The sequence below is a fragment of the Ahaetulla prasina genome, chromosome 3 (assembly GCF_028640845.1).
Source record: "Ahaetulla prasina isolate Xishuangbanna chromosome 3, ASM2864084v1, whole genome shotgun sequence".
Classification (NCBI taxonomy): domain Eukaryota; kingdom Metazoa; phylum Chordata; class Lepidosauria; order Squamata; family Colubridae; genus Ahaetulla; species Ahaetulla prasina.
Window position 1 is genome coordinate 119,870,518 of NC_080541.1, and position 21,180 is coordinate 119,891,697.

Sequence of the window (21,180 nt, forward strand, 5' to 3'; positions counted from 1 at the left end):
TGTCTCACTTAGCAACAGAAATTTTAGACTCAATTGTGGTCATAAGTCGAGGACTACCTGTAATATTATCTGGTGGGTCCTGGGAAGATGCCTTCTCTGTCACAGCCTTTGCTTTATGGAACAGCCACCTCCTAGAGTAGGGCTGACAAACTCACGGCTCACAGACCGGATGCATCACGCACTGGCCACACCCATGCCTGGTTTAGTGAAAGGGGAAAGTCCTGATATGTCACGTGACATCACTGTTTGACACCCCTGTCCTAGAGATATGGACATCCTCTAGTTATTTCTTCCTGGCTGCTGAGGTCAGGCAGAGTAAGTGCCCTCTGGGTCCCATTGGTTAAACATTGTCATCTTGCAGGATACAAGAAAGATGCCTTCTCCATCACACTGCCTGCCCTCTGAAATGCCACTCACCCCTAAAATCCATATATCCCAATGACATTCAGAAAATCCTTTAAAAGTTGGTTGTTCTCCCAAACATTGTGCTGCAGCAGTTGTGGAATCCCCATAAATTAGGTTTTTTTTTTAATTGGTACCAAGTTAATCTTCCTGTCATGTATTTTTATATATCACTTTTTCTATATATTTGTATTTCTCTTTTGTAATTATAAGCTGCCCAGAGTTGTTAAGTTGGGCAGCTTCAAAACTGAAATCCATCAATCAAAATATTAGCCTTTCAGAAAACCATAATGTTTTGGCTCATCTCCCAGGCAATAGGGCCTGGTTGTTAATTTACTGTAGTTTTGACATGTATATATAAATTACATGAGAAAAATTGATATTTTACTGGGGCCTCAGCTATTTTTTTTTTTTTTTTTTGGTGGATTGAATATTTCTTTTACTTAGTGGGCACAGTTAGATGGATATTGGCAGGCCACAATATAGCCAGCAGAATTAAAAGAACCAGGTGGGCACTTAGAAGAAGTACTGCAAGCAGTTCCTGGATCTGTCTCAACCCAGCATGAAGTCTGGAATTAATCTACATAACTAATGCTTTTCAAGAGGGTCAGCACTACATGAGTTAATGTTATTTATGAAGCTTTGCATCACCTCAATTACAATTGGAATTAAGCAGTTCACAGCCTAACATTATATAGTACATAATATGGAAGAGAGATAGTGAGTGAATGAGTGAATACAGGTTCTCATCGTAAGAGTCCCAAACCTAGACTGAGATAATACTATTAAATATTTTTGTATGAGGTAAAGATATGACTTGCGATTGTTCATTATTATCAGGCTGCTGCTCTTTTCATTGTCTTCTATTTTTTAGGTGATGATCAGCACAGAAAGAGGTACTTGGGTATTGAGCCGTGTTTTTGATAATGGCTACCCCTGGGACATGGTGTTTCTAAGTCGTTTTTTGAATATTATCCGAAATAGCCTTCCTGGACGTATCACAACATGGATGATTGCAAACAGAGTGAACCAGTGGTTTAACCATGCAAACTATGGCTTAATTCCCCAAGACAGGTACTGGGAATAAATTGGAGGCTAAAGTTGGGTAGATAATAAAATTTATTTATTTATTTACAAAATGTATATTGTAACTATATTGAATTCTACTGTATAATGCAATATTAATGCAATATCGGGTTTTCAAGTCAATTGTATAGAATGTGAAGGATCTCTGTGTTTTATTTTTATAGTTATAATGTACGCTGAAGATGGCATTTAATTTCATTGTACGAGGTGCAATGAAATAAAGTAAAGTAAAGTAAACTACCGCTGCCTATTCACACATGGCAACTCATATAAAAAAACAATAAAACTAATAAAAGAGAGAATCATATAATAAATTAATAAAATAGTATAAATAAGCTGCCACCCCCCACCCCGGCAACATCACATGAACCATTTAATGGACTCCATCCCGCTCTGTGTTTCCCAGGCCCGCTGGCAGAACCAGGTCTTCGGCGCCTTCCGGAAGAGTGTTAGAGTGGGAGCCATTCTAATCTCTGGGGGAATGATGTTCCAGAGAGAGAGAACTACCATGGAGAAGGCACTTCTTCTGGGTCCCACCAGGTGTATCTCCCTAAGGCAGGGAACTCAAAGCCCAGGGGGTTGGATCTGGGCTGCAGGGTGCTTAGATCTGGCCTTGGGGCCACTCTTGAAACAGCAAAGGACCTGCCAGTGAAAACAGAGTTCGCTGTTTTTGGCTGTGATGGCCTCCCGCTGTCCTCTCCCAGCGAAAATGGAATGCAGAGGGGCCATGTGCAGCTCCCCAAGCTCCGTTTTCACTGGCAGAGAGCGGCAAGAGGCTGTCACAGCTGAAAATGGAGCTCTGGAGCCTGTTTTCATTGGCTTGGGCCACCACAGACACCCCCAACACAAGTGATGTCAAGCTGTCCATGTCCACCCTGGCCATGCACATCCCAGCCCCTGAGGTCAAACACAACCCTTATGCGGCCCTCAGTGAAATTGAGTTTAATATCCCTGCCCTAGGGGATGGATCCTGCAACATTCCTTGCCTCCCCGCTCTGGCCGGTTGGGTAGATGTGACCGGCAAGAGACAGTCCCTCAGATAACCTGATCCCAAGCCATGAAGGGCTTTAAAGGTGACAGCCAGCACTTTGAATTGCACCCGGAAGCAAATCAGCAACCAATGCAGCTCCCGCAGGAGAGGTGATACATGTGCACACTGAGGTCTGCACAAAACCATGCAGGCTACTGCATTTTGCACCAACTAGAGCTTCAGATGCTCTTCAAAGGCAGCCCCATGTACAGAGCATTGCAATAGTCAAGATGGGACGTGACTAGGGTATGAGTGACTGTGAGTAGGGATTGTTGGTCCAGGAAAGGACGTAATTGGTGCGCAACCTGCAGTTGCGCAAAGGCCTTCCTGGCCACGACCACCACCTGATCTTTGAGCAGGAGTTGTGAGTCCAGGAGAACCCCCAGATTATGCACAGGGTCTGTTTGGGGTAGTGCCACCCCATCCAAGATCAAAGGTGGCAATTCTCCCTGGGCCAAAGAACCCAAACCCAGAGCCAGAGTTGGTCGGTCTTGCCTGGGTTTAGTTTCAACCCGTTGCTCCCCAGTCAGCCCTAACAGCCTCCAGGCATTGTGAGAGAGAGGACACAGCATCGCTTAACTTACCACGGGCTAAGACATACAGCTGAGTATCATCAGCATATTGAGATACCTCAGTCCATGGTGATGGATGATCTCACCCAGTGGCTTCATATAAATGTTGAACAGGAGCCCAGAAAGTACCAAGCTTTGTGGAACCATGCAAAGCATTGTGGGGGGGCTGGATCTCTCCCCTCCTATCAACACTGACTGAGTTAACAAATACCTCAAACCTCTTCCTCCCCTCCAGAATTCTTAAGTCTTCACATCCTGATTCTTTCCCCTGCATTAATGATTGGTGCCTAATATAGTGCCACCTGCTGGCCATTTATCCTGGCCACCTACCGGTAGTCTAGCATTATGACTAACTAGTTCCGTATTTATATTTTCCCCTTAAGAGATAAATCAATCTCATTGCAAATAAAGTAGTGTTGTGTTTTGGTAAGTTATATAGAAAACACTTTTTAACTTCATGTAATAAAAAATCAGTTTCATGTAGTGATTAAGGTACCACACTAGAAACTGGGAGATTATGAGTTCTAGTCTTGCCATAAGTTAGATTCCAGCTGGGTGATCTTGTCAGTTTTTCTCAATCCTAGGAAGCAAACTACTGGTAAACTACTTCCAAAAAATTCTTGCCAAGAAAACTTCAGGCACTGATTAAAAAAAATTTGCAAAACCCTGACTCAAAAGACGTGTGCACATACACATTAAAATACAAGCATTCAACAGAGAAAGAGATAACTCTAGAACTGTCAAGATCACATTACTTGGAAAGTAGTTTAAAAAGAACAAAGGAAAATAGAGTAGACCATGGTGTGGCATGTTCTCTCATAAATGAAGAGCTTGCAAGACCAATTCTGTGTAAAGAAATTAGGGATTTAAATTATTACCAAGCATAATGTTCCCCAAAAAATTTATATTTTCACGCAGACCCTAAATTGGCATTAAATGCTAATTCTGTAATTTGTGCAGAAATGAAAAACAGAGATTTAGCACTACCAAAAACCAAATAAAAAGCCTAGTGCCAGTTCATGGCTATACATGTATCGTATTTCTATAAAATTAGCAGGATTCTCAAAACAAATATTCTCTGCTTCCTTTTCTGCATTTTTTTACAGCTTCCCAAGATCCCAAACATTAATCAGAGATTGCTGGGCAGATGATAGTTGTGCTCCTTCCCAATTTCCTTCTTCAGATTTTTGCCCTTTGTTTTAAAAAGATCAAGCCATTTCTTTATCTGAAGGAGAGAGTGGCTGCTGACATGTATGTGACAAAGAGCCATTCTTCACGCAAGGGGTTATGGATTGTACATATACAATATGACATATAGTCTCCATTCAAAACATGAACATTAAAGCAGACTCAAAAGTATAAAATTATTTTGTTCTACAGCTGAATAATAGGCATTCCTTGCCTTGAGCAGATCCATTTCAGTCTTTCAGCACAAGGCAATACTCTTTTGGAGACAAGGTTGCAAGCAGAGCAATTTGCTAATTATAGATCTATCTGTATAAATCTATCTGTAATTGACAAGATAGCAAGCATTTTAAATTCTAGATTTGAGAGGTTTTTCTTACATAATGCTTAAAGCTTCTCTCTGAGTCTACAGAAGTAGTTTTTCTAAGCTATGCTAGAGAAGAGCAGATATTTGCAAACTCCACTTCCTTTATCTTGTTTAAGAGAGAGATAAATGAATTTTCCCCTCATCATATTACTAGATCTCTAGGTCATTTAATGGAAGTTTGGAAAACTTCAAAGGAAATATATCGTTACTGTTCTGTCTCCCTCTTCAGTCCAGGAGACACGAGCGATGACTTAATTAGCTGGCAACTATCAGCTCTGGCAGCAAACTAGCAAGCGTCTGCCAAGTGTCTATGTTATCTCTCTTGATGCCGGTGAGTCAGCCAGGAAACCAGGAACAAACAGGACTTCAGCTCTAGTTCTCTCCCTCTAAGCAGTTGATTTGCTCGCCACGAAGTGGTATAGCAGCCCTTGCTGCTTTTATATCCTGTGGGGTGTGGCTCCATGACTCAGCACTTCCTAGGCCTGCTCCACCTCTGCTTCTGTTGTTCCCGCCCCTCCTGCCTACGAAACCTAGGCCTGATTGCCATCAGCCGGGTCTGGAGGCGTGGCCTGGGGGGGGAGAAAAGAGTCAGGGGACGGAGATCTCATTATCTCCTCCACCTGGCCTGCCTCTGGCTCCTGGAGCTGAGCCAGGGAAGCTGGTGCTCCAGAGGTAAGTCCTGATGGCCCTTCCCCCTCACTTTCCAAGTCACTTTATGGCAGGGGGCCCAGCTTGGGGGGGCGCAGACACAACATTTACATCATGCTAATGGACTTCAGCGGTGAGAATTGCCATTAGTTTAGCCAGCCTAGAACACGCACGAACATATGCATATAACTTTATTACCCACTATATATTCATAGTTAAATGAATGAAAATTCCAGGCTCAGAGTGAAAGGGAGAATGTCTTTCTCATAACTTTCTCCAATAAAAATGGTCTGTAAAAATGCTGAAAAGAAAAGATAATCCAGGGGGTATCTCCTTTGCCTGAAATTTACTAATTGCCTTTATTTTTCTTCCTAGGAGTGTGATGAGAGAACCTGTATTAAATGATTTACTTCCTTCATGCATTATCACTGGAAAGATCTCTATTATGCCTGCAGTCAAAGAGTTCAAAGAGAATGCTGTTGTGTTTGTAAATGCTCCCATTGCAGAGGAAGTAGATATTGTTGTCTTTGCCACTGGATACAAAGCTTCTTTTCCCTTCATTGATGAATCAATCCTCAAGGTTGAAAACCGTCATGCTTCCTTGTACAAATACATCTTTCTTCCTCAACTAGAGAAACCAACACTAGCCATTATAGGCTTCATCAAACCATTTGGTGCAGTCATGCCAGTTGTAGAAATCCAAGCACGTTGGGTCACACGTGTCTTTAAGGGTATGTAGATTGAGTTGTAACCCTCTAATGCACCGATGTCAAACTTGTGGCCCGCGAGATAGATGCTTCATGTGCTGGCCCCGCCTGATTTAGTGAAGGCGGAAAAAGTCCCACTATGTCATGTGACGATGCCGTAACGCCACGAGTTTGACACCCCTGTTCTAATGAGTCCTTGAGCATATCTATTTTATATGCAAAATGCTGCTGGACAACAGAGTGATGACAACTAAACTAAGTATTCTTTGATAGTAACTTCCCAGCAAGAGTTACCAGCCTGCTCAGTACCATCATAGATAAAACTATAGATAACCAGCTCAGCTAAGCCATTACTGATTATTATATCTCAGATGTTAATAATTAACTCCAGGTTGCCCCCTTCTGAAACACTAACTAGATCCATACTTGCTTGTCCTTAACAGAGTGGCTACATCCTATATGTTCTTATATTTTTGACTTAGAGCAGGGGTGTCAAACTTAAGGCCCAGGGGCCGGATCTGGACTATGGGGTGCTTAGATCTGGTCTGAGGGGACACCCTGGAAACAGCAAAGGAGTGGCCCTCAATGACTCTGCCAAAGAAAACGGAGCTCGGGAGGGCCACGAGCTTTGTTTCTGCTGGCAGAGGGTTGCAATCGAGTTTGACACTGACTTAGAGGATTTCCCCTTGTTTAGTTTTTGAAACTATCCTACTTTATTAATCTGAGATTATTCATTACAAACTTTTCATTTTGTTTGTTCATCTTGTGTGCTGCCTGGCTCTGCTTACTCAAGTGAGTCCTCATTTTTCTGCCTTCTAAAATAGAAGTACTTGGAGATTCAAGGGACCTCTTCTAATTTCATAATATTTCCATTCAATTTCCAGAATAACTTCCTTTCCAAAGATTGCACCCATTACATGCTTCAGATGAACTGAGGCACAAACCCCTTAAAGTTTAAATACACTTTAAATCGAAGTTTATTATTTATTTACTTTATCTCTTCACTTTTGTTTGCAGAGTTGAGATGCAGGAGGGAGAAACCTATTCCCCAAATCAGAGGCTGCAACTTGTTTCACTTCTCAGTGTTTTGATGGTGGGGGCTGATTTTAAGATTAAGGTGAAATTAGTAGTAGGAAGCCGTGGGATGGCAACTTACATCCATTTCAATTCTCAGAATATATCTCTAAGGAAAACAAGTACACCTTCAAGTGAAATTTGAATCCAATTTTTTTAAAATTTGCATTTATATCCCGCCCTTCTCCAAAGACTCAGGGCGGCTTACACTATGTTTAACAATAGACTTCATCCATTTGTATATTATATACAAAGTCAACTTTATTGCCCCCAACAATATGGGTCCTCATTTTACCTACGTTATAAAGGATGGAAGGCTGAGTCAACCTTGGGCCTGGTGGGACTTGAACCTGCAGTAATTGCAAACAGCTGTGTTAATAACAGACTGTCTTAGCGGTCTGAGCCACCAGAGGCCCTTTACATGATAATCTCATGATCATTTCCATTTAGGCATTTTTTTATTTGCTACATCTTCTTTGAAAGACAGACAGGTTTTTTGTTTGGTAATAATCTTCCATTAAAGTTATCATTTACTTGTTTTGATGCAAAAAATCCACCAACTTTCTGAAATATTGCTGAAACATTCTCTCTTCTTTCAGGTTTGTGTAAATTGCCTCCACCCAAAACCATGATGGAAGAAATCAATGAAAAGAAAAAAAACAAAGTCAACTGGTAAGTCTTTTTATGTAATGAAGACCACATTGGACCAAGTCTTCTTGGCTGGGGAAAAACTGCATTGCAATTATTAGCTGACCAGCTTCCAGCACATGTTTGATCTTCAGAAAACACTAAACAAATTATACAGTGTAAACATTGATTGCTAATATTTTTGTACTGCATGGTAGATAAGCAATCTAATCTAATGAGCCGTGGTGGCGCAGTGGTTAGAGTGCAGTACTGCAGTACTGCAGGCTACTTCTGCTGCCTGCTGCCTGCCTGCAATTTGGCAGTTCAAATCTCACTAGGCTCAAGGTTGACTCAGCCTTCCATCTTTCCAAGGTCGGTAAAATGAGGACTCAGATTGTTGGGGGAATATGCTGACTCTGTAAACCTCTTAGAGAGGGCTGTAAAAGCACTGAAGTGGTACATAAGTCTAAGTGCTATTACTAATCATAAACCAAAGCTGCTTCAAATGAGACAAGAAGGAACTAATATCTCTTTGTCCTGAACTTAGAGAAATTGGTGTGACATGGATAAAATCCTCAGCTAATTGCCTACTAGTTCAGGTCACATGGCTAAGTACTGGCAATATAGTTAAAAATTTTATTTCCAGAAATATTAATTGACTTAAACCAGATTTAATCTTGTATACAGCTAATTCACCACAGCTTGATTTTAAATTCAGTTCTATTAGAGGGCTGTTTCAATGCTACAGATAGAATCCTTGAAGTTACATCCTATATTTAGGTGTGTTTGTCTGGTGGGGTCTGTAGTTTTGGAGAACTACATCATCTTCATTTCATGGTGGCACCTAAACCTAGTAGATGAAAGATACTTGCCTCGCAAAGCTTGCAAACTGCTGTATGATTGCTCACTTTCATGTTAGCATTACAAGGCTCACATGAAAATTAGCTTTAAATCAAGGATAATGGCAGGCAGTATTTCCAATCAGTAAACAGATGTGGTCATAGCTCAGAAGAATACGGGATAGGCCTCACTTAGCAACATTCGTATCATTCAAAGTTATAGCAATGTAAAATAAATCAATTTTGTGACCAATCCTTGCATTCATGACTGTTGTTAATGTGCTCCACAATTGATTTCTGACAAGCACAGTTAATGGAGAACAGAGAAATAAAATCACAAGTCACAGTCATGTGATATCTCATTTATCAATCACAATGATTTGCCAAACAACTGAATGGGAAGTGACTCATAAGCCTGTTGCAGTCACTTGATTTTTCACTTAGCAACCACAGTGGTTAGTGACAGAATTGCCAGTCCCCGTTGTGATCATTAAGCATGGTCTATGGCAGGGGTGTCAAACTCAGTACTTAGCCATCACGTTGTTCTCACAGGACGTATTGCGACTTTATTCCCCTTTGCTAAAACGGGGATGGGCATAGCCAACATGTGACGCACCAGCCGGGAGTTTGACATCACTGGTCTATGGAAATGCAATCTTTACAATATATCTTGTTTAATGACCACAATTGGGACAAGCAAATTGGTCATTAAGTGAAGTGACTGCTAATCACAACCATGCTTATAATCTTACTTCAGCTTTCCATTGCTTTACAGAACTGCAAATAAGGCAGGTATTGGTCATGAAGTTATTTTTTCATCCTCATTGCAACTGCAAGCAGATGCTAAATAAGTCAGTCATTAAATGAAGACTACGTGTAGGAACATTTTCTTCAAATGATATCTCAAATTTTGCATGCAGATTTTGTCCATTTTCTGGAGCAATCAATCTATGAACCAATTTCCTGATGAGAATTATTTCTGTAGTTCAGAAAAGTGATTAAATAATAAATAAAACTGGCTCTCCTGGGCCCACTGCAAATCTTTTTATTTTCTAGACTAGGGCAAATGATCATAATCAAATCACAAAGCACTTGTTTTGCATGCAAGTCACATAAAAAATTGATGGCATGTCCAGCTTTTAATGTATCTTAAATGGAAGGAGTGAGTCTGCTTGAGCCATAATATAGTACAAAATATTAAGACAGTTGAACCAATGCATTGATTCTGTTTTCACTGGCTGGCATTACAGGCTGAATGTCTAGTAGCCTTTACAAAGCTGACTTTCACTATGTCAAGGGGCATAAAAATCCATCTTTAAAAAGGTTTTACAAAGGAGCACAGTAGTCCTCACTTCTAACACAGAAGCAGCCTCTCTTCTTCATTCGGAGGTGCTCCAGGGCCTCCCTTTCAATCTGGACTAACATTCTGATCGCTGGAAGATGTTCTATGTATGCATAAGAGCCCCTTTCAGATACTGGAAATGCTGATTGAAATTGTGCTGCCTTGTGAGATGAATTGTGTCGCCTCTGCTGTATGAGACAAATAATAGTATCTCACACGTTGTTAAGTAATTTTTTTAAAATCGGAAAAGCAAATAAATGGTATTTCTGTTCATCTAAATTAAACCATAACAATTACAATATATTTCTACAGATTTGTACAAATTTTAAGTTGTGGAGGAAGCTAAATATTAAAGATCCAGAGTCCCCAAGAAAAAGGACAGAATTTTCAATGCCAGGTTGTGTATTTAATTTACTAACTGTACCTATTTCCTGTCTCTTCCTTTGTGCTATTTGATTAAGGTTTGGCTTGTCCTTTGATGAAGTCCTGAAAACAGATTGCCTTGTGTACTGTGATGAACTAGGTTCCTTCATTGGTACAAAGCCTAGTGTGCCAGCTCTACTTCTCAAAGATCCCATACTAGCAGTGAAGATTTTCTTTGGCCCCTGCTCTCCCTACCAGTATCGTCTGACTGGACCAGGAAAGTGGAATGGGGCCAGAAATGCCATCCTGAACCAGTGGGAACGAGTCCTGAAGCCCATAAGAACCCGAGTTGTGGAAGATTCTTTGAACTGCTTCTCTTGCTTATTGAAAGGGCTTGCCATATTTGTTATCTTGGTTGGAATTTACCTTAGTTTCAATTAGTTTTTGCAGACCATTTTGGGACAACCAAGGTGCAAATTTCTGTTTTTAAAAAGGATGTACTACTCCAGGTACCTCTTCAAAAAGTTAGCGTTCTCTAAACGTTATTACAAAATATTAATTTTGCATTTATTACTTGACCAGATAGTAATCACGTTTGATTTTACTTAAAATTACGTTAATTACATTTGATTTTACTTAAAAGTAAAAGAAGATGTAAATGTTGACCTGACCCAGTTAACTATTTTTTTAAAGGGCAGCCTTGGTATGCCACCCAAAAGCCATCATCTAGCCTTCAGCTTTAGCCATGACATTTTCTTGAGTTTATTATAGTCATTTGGGTAATATAAAAAATCCTGCTAGAATATATAAAAGTTTCAACTAATCGATATTTCTGTGGCCAGAAAAGTAGGACATGATTAAAGTTCCTGTTCCCCAAAAGCCAGTACTCAGACCCATTGTGATTAATATTTATTGATAGACTTAATTTTCTAATCCCCTTCAAAATCACTCAGATTCAACTGTACATTGTTTGAGTAAAGTCCATATTTCATGTGAAGGATCCCACTCTTCTTTCTAAAAGCAAAACAATTACATTGCTTTCCTTTCCTTTGCATTGCTCTTATTTCATCTGGCAATTCTAGTTGCCTAAGAGGTTCCTATGCTTGTGTAGACATCTCTTCCTGCCTGTCAGCCTTTCAAGGTAATCCAGGCAGGAAACCAAAACATGAGTACTAATGCTACCTTTATTGTAAAGTTACAATAAGAGAATCTTGCAAGTCTAAAAGCATTTTCCCCTCCCTTGCTTTTACTTTCCACAGAATTAGGAAGAGTCCTTCCTGGTAGGTTGCATTCCACCTGCATTTGCCGTTTGGCCTCAAATTTTGTTTATCAGACCATTGTTTAGACAGCAGCTCTTCCTTCTGTCTTGCAAAGCTATTTTCACAGCCCATTACATCACCTTTATAGTCAACACCTGAAAGAATCAGAGGCTTTGGTGCATTTATATTACAGGTAGTCCTTGACTTACAAACATTTGTTTAGTGACCATTCATAGTTATGTCGTCACTGAAAACAATGATTTATGACTGTTTTTCACCCTTATGACTGTTACAGCATCCCCATAATTACATGATCAAAATTAGGTCACTTGGCAATTGGCATGTACTGTAATTATGACCATTGCAGTTTCCTGAAGTCATGTGATCACCTTTTGCAACTTCTGACAAGTAAAGTGAATGGGGAAGCCAGATTCACTTATCTATTGTATTACTAACTTAACAACTGCAATGTTTCACTTAGCAACTGTGGCAAGAAAGGCTGTAAAATGGGGCAAAACTCATTTAAGAACTGTCTTGCTTAGCAACAGAAATTTTGGGGTAATTGTGGTCATAAGTCAAGGGCTACTTGTATTGGAACTGCCAGATGAAACTTCAAGTCAGTATGAACCATTCTGATGTGAGTTACTGCCATGTCACTATGGTATCAAGCACCTCTTCAAGGGCAAATATAGCCACTTCACGAAGTTTATTAACTATAGTAGTTAATGGATTGAACTTACTATTACCCTTCGTCTCTCTGCTAACTGTGTGTCATGTCTCATAATTCTGGATCCTCTGAGCATTGATTTTCAGCTTTTTAAAAAAACATTCATTGGTACCCTAATGATTTTAGGTGAGTTAGAACTTGGAGATGAGAGGTATATTATTAGTCAGATGTAAAAAATGGTAATTTTCCAATATGCTGCTTCTATAATCCAAGCGTGGGTTATCTCTCATCTATTTGCCAGAGAGTGAGTGTAGATTTTTTTCCTTCCTGTTGACCATGCCTCCTCTGCTCTGCTGAGCTTCAGTTTTTTTCACTCAGTCTAGCTAGAGAGGTGTGTGTATTGTTGTTCTGACAACTAGATAGAGTAGATTGTTCCAGTTTGGATTTTCTACCAGTGAAGCTGAAGACGATTTAAGAGTTGAGGACTTGTTTCACAGGGCAACCTTTGGCTCATTCCTGTTTTCCTCAGCTGCCGGCGGTGGCAGCTGAGGTCATCCTTGGGGCTCCAGGCTGGCCGCCACCGCCCCGGACTATCTTTGGCAGCATCTGGAGGGGTGTCCCTCCCAGGGCTCCTCCGGACAGCAAGTGCTTGATTCCTTGTTGTTCTCTTGCCGCCGGTGGATGAGCTGGTTTCCCGGTCCGCCGGTACAACCACCACCACCTCACAGTGCTGATCTTGTGGGCGGCTCCAGAGTCACTGCCCGGTCAGCCATGGCAAACTCCAAGGATTTTGACAGCTTCAGGGCGCTGGGAGGGCTATCGGAGTCTTGTGTCTAATTCTTGGCTTGTTGCACTGCAGAGAGTTTCTTTCTTTCCTTCCCTCCAACTGTAAGTGCTGGACTGCAGGGGCACTTTGAGAGCCATACTTTGCTCTTGTACTATAAAGAAACTTCATAATTGTCAAGCTGAGGCAGTGGAGGGAGAGCAATTTCAGCTCTCACCCCGAATTTGGGGGGCAATTAAGCAAAGCAGTGCTTAGGGAGTCATTTCACTCCCACGCATTCCAGATACAAGTAGGTCATTCGGGCAGGCACTGGGAGAGTGGTTTCTTGCTGCTCTTGCACCGTTTTGCAACTGTGGTGGGCCGCAGTCGCTAACAGACTGTTTCTTTGAATGTTGTGCCATTTTCGTAATGGCCAGTGGATAGCCTCAGCGAAGACGAGCAGCTGCGCTGGGTGGGTAATTGTGCTCTCTCACTAAGCCACTTCAGTGGCCACCTAAGGTGTAACTTATCTGGCTATTTTGTCCTAGGATTACCACAGGCTTGTCTTTTGTTGTTGTTGTTGTTTCCTTTTAACTTCTGGTTTAACTGCAAGAGCCTTTTTCTATAGGCTGATCAGTGTTGCCAGGCAAACTTTTGATATGGCAGACCCTGTCTTATCTTCAGTCATTGAGCAGCCTGACAGCCTCCCCAAAGATCACAGGGCCAAAAAGCCTGGTCATAAGTCTTTTAAGGCTACAACCAGGCATACTGCAGGCAGGAATAGGCTGTTCTGTCCCCCACCTCAGTCCAGGAGGTACGTGAACTGACTCAATTAGCCAGCAATTTAGTCCACGGCAACTATCAGCTCTGGCAGCAAACCAGTGTTCGTCTGCCAAGGTTTTCTTATCTCCTTGATGCCGGCGTCGCAGAACTCATTACCGGAGCAACCAGGAAGTCAGGAGCAAACAGCAATGCAGGCCAAATGCTTGGTCAGATAGTTCAGCTCAAGTGTTCTCCAGTCAGTTGATTTGTTCGTCACGAAGTAGTATATGGGTTATGGTTTTTAATTGGGGTTTTATTATTGATTTTTAATAGTTTTAATGTTTAGCCAAATTTGAATTAGATTTTTATAGTGTTTTTTAATCTATTTATGTATATTGTTTTATGCTGGCTGTAAACCCCCCTGAGTCCTTCAGGAGACGGGCGGTATAGAAATTTAATAAACTAAACTAAACTAAACTAACTAACTATAGCAGCCCCTCCTGTTTTTATACCCTGTGGGGTGTGGCTCTGTGATTCAGCACTTTCTAGGCCTGCCCCACCCCTGCTTCTGTTGTTCCCGCCTCTCTTGTCTACAAAACCTGGGATCTAACTAGGGCTGATTGTCCACAGCTGGGTCTGGAAGCATTTCCTGGGTGAGGGGAGATACAGGAGACAGAGGCCTTGTCACCTCCTCCACCTGGCCTGCCTCTGGCTCCTGGAGCTGAGCCAGAGAGGCCAGCCCTGCAGAAAGGAGCCCTGACAGCCCTTCTCCCTAACTCTCTGAGTCACTTTCTGGCAGGGGGCCAGGCCCGGGGGGGGGGCTGGAGCCACAACATAGGCCTTCACCTCCTTTGCCGTCTAAAAGGTCTACTATTCAGACAAAGGCACTAAAAGGCATCATAAGGCCTTGGAAAGGCAATTTACCAAGGCTCAATGGAAGGCCCACAGTACGCAACTTCAGTTGCCTCTAACACTGAAGCAGTCTTGCCTGGATCTGAGAACTTACCTCAACCAATATCAGAACAGTTCCAGAGTTGGTCTTTAGAGGGGGAGGGGCAGCACCAACAGTTTTCCTTCAGGGGTTCCTATGATGAACTGTTTACCTTCCCAGGTGTAACAATGTCAGGGTTGCAAGTTGCGCCCCCTACTAAACATTTGGCCACAGAGGACATTCACCCCAATACCAGCAGGCCTCCACCTGGGGGAAGGGCAGGGTACCGCCTTGTCCCTGAACATTCAAAACTTTATTGCTAAGACAATCTCAAAGCCATGGCAACTGGCTTCCAACAGGGAGGTCATTTCCCTCAAGGACTGCCAATCTACAGCCACAGGTTCAAGCATCTATGGACCCAAGGCCAGGCTCCCTCTCAATAGGATTCCATGCATAGCGCAGATTCCTTGTGGGGAGACGATGATATGGGAGACCTAGAGTTCTCGGAGGATGAATGGCTGTTGCCTTCACCTGAACAGGAGTTTATTCCATGCCCAAAGCTCTTTGCTGAAGTGATCCAAAAGCAATGGAATCAACCGGGTTCCTTGACTGCGCCTAGCAGCCATGACAAAAAGCTTTACTATATGGTTCCAGATTTAGAAGGGATTTTGCAGCTTCCCTCTGTAGACACTCCGGTTGCTAATTTGATGTCTTCCACTGTTTTTTCCAATGACATAATGTAGCTATTGAAAACGGAGGATAGGAAAGCAGAAGTATCATGCCAAAAAACTCATTAGGCGGACTCATGGGCCAACAGGGCCGCAACGTCAGCGTCCTTTTTCAACCGTTCATCCTTGATATGGCTTCACCAATTACTGGACTGGCTACCACCTGATGATACAAGGTTACACCAAGACATTAATAAATTGGTGGTAGCCACCAAATATTCTGCTGATGCATCCTTGGATGTGGCGAAATTCGCTTCATGGGCTTTGGCATCAGCCGTGACTTCCCACCGCCTTTTATGGCTTTGCTATTGGAAGGCGGATATGAAAGTGAAGTGGAGGCTCGTGTTGGCTCCATACAAGGGGTCCAATATTTTTGGGGAAGCATTAGACCCTTTACTTATTGAAAACAAAGACAAAAGAAAGGTGCCATCCACTTGTAGGAAGCCGGATCGTAGATATTCACCTTACTCACAGACAGCCCTTTTGGACTGACTCCAGACCCAGTAGGTCCTATTTCCAATGGCCTTACACCCAGGGGTTCGACCGGTCGGCAGATAGGTCTACATTCCGGAATTGGGGTAGACCTCAACCTCCAGCTAAACAGCCATTTTATGGGACCGGAAACAGACCTTTCATGCGTGGCAAGTGACTCCCAGCCCGCCTTCCCCATTGGCGGCAGACTACAGCATTTTCACTGTCTATGGGAATCATCTACAACCGACGCTTGGGTTCTCCAAATGTTGAGGCTAGGCCTCACTTTGGAATTCCGCTCCAGCCTCCAAACTGTTTCATACAATGCCCGGTTTCCCATCTTCCTATAAAGAGAGGGTTAATGGAAGCAGAGATCCAACATCTGTTGGCGATCAGGGCCATCGAATCAGTGCCAAAAAATGAGAATGCACAGGGTTTTACTCAATTCTATTCCTGGTGCCCAAGAGTTCAGGCACCTGCAGAGGGATCTTGAATCTCAAGCAACTCAACAATTTCATTCTATACAGACAATTCAAAATGCAATCGGTCAAAGATATTTTGGGATGCATACAGAGGGGCGATTTTCGATATCGGTGGCCTGATTTCTGTCCAGCTCCCAACCATCCACTGGAAAAAAGATGGCACACCTTGGATGTCAGGAGGGCCCTCCCCAGGTACATCAAAAGGATGGCTTCGTTTCAACAGACTGAAGCTCTTTTTGTGTCCTTTCACCCCTCATCAATGGGCAGAAAGGTTTCCTCCACTACGGTGAGCCGTTGGCTGAAGGCCTGTATTTCAAAAGTGTTTGAGCTCAAGGCTAAGTCTTTACCTGGACAGATTTTAGCCCATTCAACTCGGAGCACTGCCACAATGGTGGCATGGGCCACGCAGGCCTCCATCAGTAACATTTGTAGGGCGGCCACTTGGTCATCATTGTCACCATTTATAAGAAATTACAAGTTGGACAGTTATGCCTCAACTGAGGTGTCCTTTGGACGATGGGTGTTGCAGTGTGTGCATTCCACCCAGGATGCAGGGATCAGTAAGCCTCCTGCCCAGTGACGATGAACTTGGGTATATCCCATGCTTGGATTATTGAAGCAGCGCACTGGAAAACAGAAGCTGACATACCAGAACGCACACTTTTGGTGCGCTGTGGGATAATTCAATCCACCCTATAGGCTTCTAAGTTGGGCCCCATGGTGGGTTCCTTCTGCTTCCTTTTTAGACACACTGGATGACTGCAGCTTTGTGAACAAAACTGAAGCTCAGCCAAGCAGAGGAGGCGTGGTCAACAGGAAGGAAAAAAATCTACATTCAGTCTCTGGCAAATAGATGAGAGATAACCCATGCTTGGATTATCCCGCAACTGGATGCATTTGCAAAGATAAAAAGGTAACATCCAAAGGGGGTCCAAAACAATCTATCTTTGGTGTTCAAAGAGAGGTTAGAGTTCCATGCCAGTTTTGCAGATTTAAACCAATCAACTTGTTTTCATTTGGAAGGTTCACATGCAGGAATTAACTTTTTCTTCAGAATCTGTGACCAATAACTGTACAAACCTCCCCCCACCATTGATAAGATGTCTTGTGTTGACTGAAAACACAAGAAAACCAGGCTAAGAGAGTTGTTTGAATGTTGCCTTCATTTTAATTTTGCTTTAATGAACATAATAGTGTCCGTTTACAGAGCTGATTAGAGAACAAGTATATTAAAAAATTAATTGTGGAACTGGACATGCACTAACCAAGTCAGCCACCCCGATCTACTACTCCCCAGATGTTTTAGACTATACAGTAGTACCTCGGGGCACGAATGCTTCGGACCACGACAAATTGGGTGCCGACTGAAAAATCCACTAAATGTTTCACTCTGGTCACAAACACATCCTCGGGTGGCAATCAAACACAGCCACAGCGATTTTCCCTTCCGCGTATTTTTTTTTTCTACACGCATGCACAGTCAGTCTTGCCTCTGGTCACGACCAAATCGGATTGTGACTGAAGTCCTAGAAATGATTACGGTCGTGACAGGAGGTTCCACTGTACCCCAAATCATCTTATATAGCTAGAAGCAAGGGATTGTAATCATTTAGCATTTGTGGTAGCAATATCTTCCTACTTTAAGTAGCATATTTACACACAAAGTGCTTTCATGTATTTGCCTACCATATGCATATATGGTAATAGATACATATATATTAACAAATATATTTTTTATTCCTACCAGATATGTTTGCAATGCCAGGGCATTAATTTACTCAATAGGACATTGTGCTATCTTTTAAAATAATGCAAATTTGTAGAGAATATAGGATGACTCAGAACTTTGCTTTCAGCATTGCTGTACCTGATCCCTTGGGAAATGGGATTTGAAAGCAATATGATTCCTTAACCTGGCAACTAAGTTCAGAGTTTCATTTTACTGTGATCAATAATGGATATTGACATATGCATTTTTATGCTATAATTCTCTCAAGGCTCAGTCATTATTGTTAGTAATCAGATATAATGGGAACTATAATGTAAGATATTGTGAAAGAAAATTGATAAAAATATCAAGTTTCTGAACTGTTAAATGAAGTTTCATAATCATATCTTAGATAAACTAATGTTCATGATATCAGTTTTAATAGCTGTGCCCATTAAAACCTCTTTTTCTATTTCCTTCTATGTTACCATATATTGGTGCCTTCTCCAAACAAATTTACACTACATTAAAAATATTTAAACTTTAACTTCATTACTAGTGCTTGCAGTGAGCAGCATGGTTTTACTTCAATTTTGGTACTGAAAAATTTATTCTTCTTAGAGTCCAAGGTATTCTCAAAAACTTTCTCCATCGTCACAATTCAAAAGTATTGATCAATTATCCTTTTTAATTGTTAACTTAGTTCTGATATATTAAATTAATAAGACTATGGCTTTGACAATAGGTATCTTTGTTATCAAGATATTATGCTTTGCAAATTGGACTATAAATACTTTAAATAATATCATAAAATTTATATTTAATACCATTGATAGTTTGCTGTCAGATATGCTATAATAAACAAATTCTACTTTAACACTTTAAATAATTTTACATTAACTACATTAACAATTTTAAATGTCATTGCATAATAATTAGCAAGAATTTCTATTTTATTCATTATATCAATTATGGAGTGGAATAGATGGCAAATTTCAAAAGGAAAAAATGTTACACCAGATCACAAAATGGGAGTGATCAGAACCGAGGCTGAAGGTTTGCCTACCAGCAAAGAGAGAAAAGAAGAACTAAAACAAATTGAGAAAGCCCTCAGAACTTGTGGCTATACCAACTGGACTTTCATCAAATCCAGAAAAGACCAGCAGAAGCTCCTCCATAATAGACAAAAAAGAGAACTGCAAACAAAGCAATTTTGTCATTCCATACATTGCAGCAATATCTGAAAAGCTCAGGAGGATTTTCAACCGACACAACATATATACACACTTAAACCTGAGAATACACTAAGGCAGAAGCTTGTCCACCCCAACGATAAAACACCCAGACACAAAGTGAGCAATGTGATATATGCAATACAATGCAATGAGACATGTAAAGATACATACATTGGGGGGAAAACCACTTCACAAATGCATGGCACAAAACAGGAGAACAAACCAATCAGGACAAGATTCAGCAGTTCATTTGCATTTGAAAGAAAAAGGCCACTCTTTTGAAGACAGCAAAGTTCACATTCTGGAGAGAGAAAACTGTTAGGTTGAAAGAGTGTAAGAGGGTATCTATGTTAAAACTGAACAGCCCTCTTACAACAGAGGGGGAAAGATAGGATATCACCAATCTCCTGTTACAACACAATCCTTTCAGCAATTCCAGGAAGATTTAACAGCCATTTGCACTCTGATTCAGGTTACCTGATGGCATAGATTAACCTCCAGTTGGCCTCAACGACTCTCAGAGAACTAAAGACCAACCTACAAAGTACTACAAATGACTACAAAGAATATAAATCCTTCCAATTCCCATCATTCAGTCAGAACTAAAAAAGCTTCTTGGATGAGAAGCAAAATGTCTTCAAGAAAAAACAAAATCCACTTGCCTTTTGAAAAAGCATCTTTGGGACAACCTGGATGACTGAGAATTTATTACTTGACTTACAATTCATTTAGAAACAGTTTGCTCAATCCTAGCATTGCTCCTCAGGGAAATGCAATAGTTATATTCTTTGTGCCCACAGTTAGTCAATTAGTTCTATTTATCATATTTTTTGGAGTATAAGACTCTCCAGAGTATAAGATACACATTAGTTTTTGGGGAGGAAAACAAGAAAAAAAATTCTGCCTCTGCCTACCACCATCCATCAGTATTCATCTGGCTAGTGTCTTGGCAGCAAACAGCAAACTGCTTGGTCAGCTTCAGCACATTATCGCAGCCTGCTTCAGCATGAACAGCTGACTGGTAGTTGGATCGGCCTCCCAGAATACCACCAATCAGCTGTTCCAGGTTGCGGGAATCACCACAGCCCATAGCTGCCTCTGCGCATTGCATTTGCCTCCACGTGTCGCGTTTTTGGCCTCCAGAATAGTGTTTTTGGCCTCCATATGTTGTATTTTTTGCCTCTGTGCATTGCGTTTCTGGCCTCTGCATGCCCCGTTTTAGACCCGTTCCAGGCTGCAAGGATCACCACAGCACATTGCCGCTGACTGCCGCCTCCGCACAACATGTTTTCAGCCCCCATGTGTTGCGTTTTTGGCCTTTGCACGCCCATTTTTGGCCTCTCCATGTTGTGCAAAGGCCAAAAACAGGGTGTGTCGAGGCCAAAAATGTGACAAGTGGAAGCCAAAAATGCAATGCACGGAGGCTGAAAACACGATGCAGAGAGGCAGCGATCGGCGGCAATGTGCTGTGCCAATCCCCACAGCCTGGAATGGGTCTAAAATGGGATGTGCAGAGGCTGAAAATGCGACACATGGAGGCCGAAAACAGCCAAAGGGTGGGGGCCGGTGGGTAGGCAGTGCTTCAGCAACATTAGCTATATAAGTCACACAGACCTTTCCACCCACTTTTTGGGGGGAGGAGTGCATCTTATACTCTGAAAAGTATGGTAAGTAATCCAGGAAGATTTCCAAATGTCTCAAGTCCATTCTGTAAATTCAACCATCGATCTTGGCAATTAAAAGTCGCTTTCTTTAGATGTCTTCCATAGTTTCACAGTTAAACCTCCAATAACCATGAAGTAGACAGATATTGAACAGTAGATAACACTGCTACATCAGCAGTCCTCCAGATGTTATTTATTTCTACTTTTCCCCCCTTTGTCTTATCATTACTTCCCAAGGTTGTAGTAGTTTGGTATATATTCCCTTCAC

At 41.7% G+C, this 21,180-nt stretch overlaps 2 protein-coding genes across 8 annotated transcripts in view; both read left to right on the forward strand.

The window, feature by feature from the left end:
• The window catches only part of LOC131195444 (flavin-containing monooxygenase 1-like), a 34,691-nt gene extending 15,801 nt beyond the window's left edge, over nucleotides 1-18,890 (forward strand). For all 6 annotated transcript variants that reach the window (XM_058177357.1, XM_058177353.1, XM_058177355.1 and 3 more), the window contains 4 exons: nucleotides 1,277-1,476; nucleotides 5,666-6,021; nucleotides 7,671-7,743; nucleotides 10,341-18,890. In XM_058177357.1, coding sequence (XP_058033340.1) covers nucleotides 1,277-1,476; nucleotides 5,666-6,021; nucleotides 7,671-7,743; nucleotides 10,341-10,683 — 972 coding nt within the window. In that variant the 3' untranslated portion in view covers nucleotides 10,684-18,890. The remainder of the gene's footprint in view (nucleotides 1-1,276; nucleotides 1,477-5,665; nucleotides 6,022-7,670; nucleotides 7,744-10,340) is intronic.
• LOC131195441 (dimethylaniline monooxygenase [N-oxide-forming] 4-like) overlaps nucleotides 7,769-21,180 on the forward strand; it is a 52,677-nt gene continuing 39,265 nt past the window's right edge. For both annotated transcript variants that reach the window (XM_058177346.1, XM_058177347.1), the window contains exon 1: nucleotides 7,769-10,276. The gene's annotated coding sequence lies outside the window, so the exon portion shown is untranslated. The remainder of the gene's footprint in view (nucleotides 10,277-21,180) is intronic.